General features: G+C 35.3%; 1 protein-coding gene across 1 annotated transcript; it reads right to left on the reverse strand.

Annotated features, from left to right (window-relative positions):
- Positions 1-878: 878 nt before the first annotated feature.
- Positions 879-3,500, reverse strand: LOC145127175 (putative serine/threonine-protein kinase PIX13). Its single transcript, XM_079062417.1, has 6 exons — positions 3,367-3,500; positions 3,078-3,225; positions 1,894-2,032; positions 1,643-1,779; positions 1,483-1,549; positions 879-1,226 (listed from the first exon to the last, which is right to left on the reverse strand). Exons 1-6 carry the CDS (start codon positions 3,498-3,500, stop codon positions 913-915), a joined length of 939 nt encoding a protein of 312 aa, XP_078918543.1. The 3' UTR covers positions 879-912.
- Between the last annotated feature and the right edge of the window lie 373 nt (positions 3,501-3,873).

A 3,873-nucleotide genomic window follows, 5' to 3' on the forward strand; every position in this document is an offset into this window, starting at 1 on the left:
TTTCAACGTCCGGGTATTGTGTTTTTTAGGAGACAACCTTGTTTCATGGTCATCAAAGCGATAATCCACAATTTCACGTTCTAGCGCCGAGGCTGAGTACCGGGGTGTTGCTAACGTTGTTGCAGAAACCAGTTGGTTGCGCAATCTACTATTGGAATTATTCGTTCCTACTCGTAAAGCCACATTAATGTGTTGTGATAATATTTATTCAGTATACTTATCAAATAATCCAGTTCAGCATCAACGGACCAAGCACGTGGAGCTTGACATTCATTTTGTATGCAAAAAGGTTCGCATTGGTGTTGTTCATGTACCCCACATACCAGCGGACTACCAATACGCCGACATCTTCACCAAAGGCCTGCCACGACAACTTTTCACGTGTTTTCGATCCAGTCTATGCCTGCCTCCTTCTCCGGCCCATATTGAGGGGGTGTATTAGCCGTATATATTCTTTGAATAATGATATTTTGTTGTATCTTTACACAAGAATAGTTTGTTTCCTTATTTATAGATTTCCTTTGTATATATAGGGTATTCCTATCAATAAAAGTCTTTGACCTTTTCTAAAGTATTTACACTAAGTTCATGCACTAAAGTACAAGAAAGAAGAGAGAGAGAATGAGGGCTTCAAAAACCACGAAATTGGCACCTCTTTTTGAGAGGAAAAAGTGATGAAAAACTAGTTAGTTTTGGTCTATTGTCAAAAATATATAAATAAAAATAAATAAAAATAGAGATTTTTCAGGGGAAAGTATGGTTCAAATTAAACCTCTGATGTTAAAATTTTAACATGTATCCCAAACACAATAACTCAATTCAGAAAAAATAATGCAAGTCTTACAAATAGCATAATTCCTTCCCAGTACCCCAGCCAAACGAGTCTACGTGTAAAATCATACCTTTTACCCATTATTTGTTTACAACATATATTTGTTCCAAGCCCCACAAAACTTCTTCACTTGTAGGTCTATCCTTAGGATCCTTAGCTAAACATCTTAAAGCCAGTGCAGCACATTCAAAAGCACGTTCCAGGGGGAAGTTTTGTTCAAGACGTGGATCTATTATTTTCTTCAGCTCGCTTCTGTCTGCTAAGAATGGAGTTATCCATTTTACCAAATCAAACTGATAAGGTGGGCGTTTCGAATCCAGTGCTCGTTGGCCTGTTAAGATTTCCAACAAAATCACTCCAAAACTATAAATGTCAGTCTTCATGCTCAATTCACCTGCAACATTAAAGTGTATACTTTATAATCACAACATAGATAGATATACTTTTGGAACCACCATACTTGGGCATATTTACTGAAAACAAACCATCATAAATTCATAATTATAAAAATAGGTGTTTAGACTATATTTACATGTACGATTTTATTCTTCTCATTATGTTTCGGAATTTATCTGAGAGGGCTCATTTTTATGGTTTTGTAAGAAGGATTTGTTTTGTAAATAATATCACTTTGTTACATGGTATCCTACCATCTATATTCCCTATATCATTGCAAAATCTTGCCATCTCAAAACTCCCCAGTTTTGCATTAAAATCCTGTAATAAGAACGTGTAAAAATTTATGCTATAAAACCAAAAGCGTTGAAGTAGTTCTCCAACCAACAAAAATCTTAAGTAGCTTAGGACTACCTGATCGATTAATATACTACGACTTTTAAGAAAACCATGTATGAGTTGATGTTTTGACATATGCATATAAGCGAGTCCATTTGCTACTCCTATCATTATCATAAGCCGTGTTCCCCATGAAAGTTGTTGCATAACATCTGGTGCATTGAAAAATCATTACACATCACATGAGTTACTTCACTACAACAATCCAAAGTTTGGGTAAAAAATAAATCCAACAAGAGTTTTTAAGAGAGATTCAAGTATATTACCTCGGAATAAAAAGTTACCTAATTTCTGGTTCTGCACGTACTCATAAACAAGAAAGTATCTGTGTTCTTTATCATTGCAGTATCCCAAGAGACTAACAATATTTGAATGAGCCAACAATCCTAAAACTGTCACCACTGTCTGATCACACAAAATTTTGAGTTACATTCAGCAAAACTGAATAAAGAAAATTGTAGCATCGTACACATGATGAAAATTTTCAGCTATCTTTTGCTTTCTCTCCAACGCAAGAAAATGATAAAAAGCAAAAGGAGCTACCTAGACCATGCAAAAAATTGTTACTCTTTCTTTTCTCTTCTTTCTTTTTCATATATTATCGCTTATTTTTAATAAGAGAGTTGCTTCACCAGGTTAGAATGACATGACCTTTTTTTTTTGCCACTTGTCACACTCTCATTCAATTTTTTGGAAAGGGAACTTCCCTAACGAGGGTTTCCGGGCCAGCTTTCGCGCACCGACTAATCCCCCGATGCAAACATGAGGTTTTGCCTCATGCCTTAGAATCACTGCAGGCGAACCTCCATGGCCACAAGGGCTGAGTAGTGTCAGGATTTGAACATGGGTCAATAGGTTATCCACCATATTTTCCACATGTCTTACCAAGTCACCACAACCCAAGTGGTTCACTCTCATTAATTTGCCAAATATCATTTTGTGGTTATTTTAATAATTTTTTTTCATATGTCATTTTATTAGTTTTTCTTTTTTATTAAATTCTACATAATATTTTAATATAATAATTTCAATAAATGTAGTAATAAATGGATATTAATTTCACTAATAAACTTACCTTTTAATTTTAAAATTCCCAAAATTAAAGTTTCTTTTTAATAAATTTAGAGAAGTAAAAACGTGTTTTCATTATTTTCAATCAATTTACACAGGAGAATATATAACCAGGATCTGAACACTAAACTGAAATCCTAGAATTCAGTAAACATTTAAACATGATAACTATTGAATAAATAAAGATAACTATAGGCTAGATAAAGATAATAACTATCCTTAATCGTAATACTCCCTCTCAAGTTGGAGTGTGTAAGTCACGAACACCCAACTTGCCACATAGAAATTTGAATCGATCTGCACCAAGAGCCTTAGTGAAAATATCTGCAACCTGAAAATTAGAACGTATAGAAAAAGTTTTGATCTCTCCACTGTTTACCCTTTCTCGCACAAAATAACAGTCCATCTCAACGTGTTTTGTTCGTTCGTGATAAACTGGATTAGCTGCAATGTGTCTAGCTGCTTCATTGTCACACATAAGAGGAGTTGAGCCACTTTGCACAACATCCAAATCTTGAAGAAGCCACCTGAGCCATAAAATTTCACATATAGTACTTGCCATCGACCTATATTCTGCTTCCACTGAAGATCTAGACACTACTGTTTGCTTTTTCGTCCTCTAGGAAACTGGTGATCCTCCAAGAGTAATGAAATATCCCGTGCATGACCTTCTAGTGGTTGGACAGCTTAACCAACTAGCATCACAATAGGCCACAAGATCTAAAGAACCTGCTGAAGGAAGATATAAACCTTGACCTGGTGTACCTTTCAAATACCGGAGAACTCTGTGAGCAGCATCCATATGTGACTTTCTAGGATTGCTCAAGAATTGACTTAGTTGGTTCACTGCAAATGTTATATCAGGTCAAGTAACTGTGAGGTAAAGTAGACGTCCCACCAATCTTCTATAACGTGAAGCATCAACTTCTGGGATTTCATCATCTTTTCTTAGCTTAACATTTTGTTCCATTGGAAAATTGCTAGGCTTGCTTGCAAAAACACCACAATCTTCTAGAATGTCAAGAGTGTATTTTCTTTGACTTATTACGAAACCTTCCTTTAACCGAGCAACTTCAATACCAAGAAAATATTTGAGAGGACCCAAATCTTTAATGCTAAACCTGTTCTGCAAATGATTTTTCACTTCATTGATTTTATTGATGTCATTTCCCATT

The sequence above is a fragment of the Lactuca virosa genome, chromosome 7 (assembly GCF_052849685.1).
Source record: "Lactuca virosa cultivar CGN04683 chromosome 7, Lactuca_virosa_CGN04683_v6, whole genome shotgun sequence".
NCBI classification, from domain to species: domain Eukaryota; kingdom Viridiplantae; phylum Streptophyta; class Magnoliopsida; order Asterales; family Asteraceae; genus Lactuca; species Lactuca virosa.

Excerpts from the sequence above, each read along its gene's own strand:
- LOC145127175 (XM_079062417.1), bottom strand. The coding sequence starts at position 3,500 with ATGGATGCTGCTCACAGAGTTCTCCGGTATTTGAAAGGTACACCAGGT. Across the intron at positions 2,033-3,077 it reads GTTATTTTGTGCGAGAAAGG|ACAGTGGTGACAGTTTTAGG; the intron begins GTAAACAGTGGA and ends TTGTGTGATCAG. Across the intron at positions 1,550-1,642 it reads GTAGTATATTAATCGATCAG|GATTTTAATGCAAAACTGGG; the intron begins GTAGTCCTAAGC and ends TTCTTATTACAG.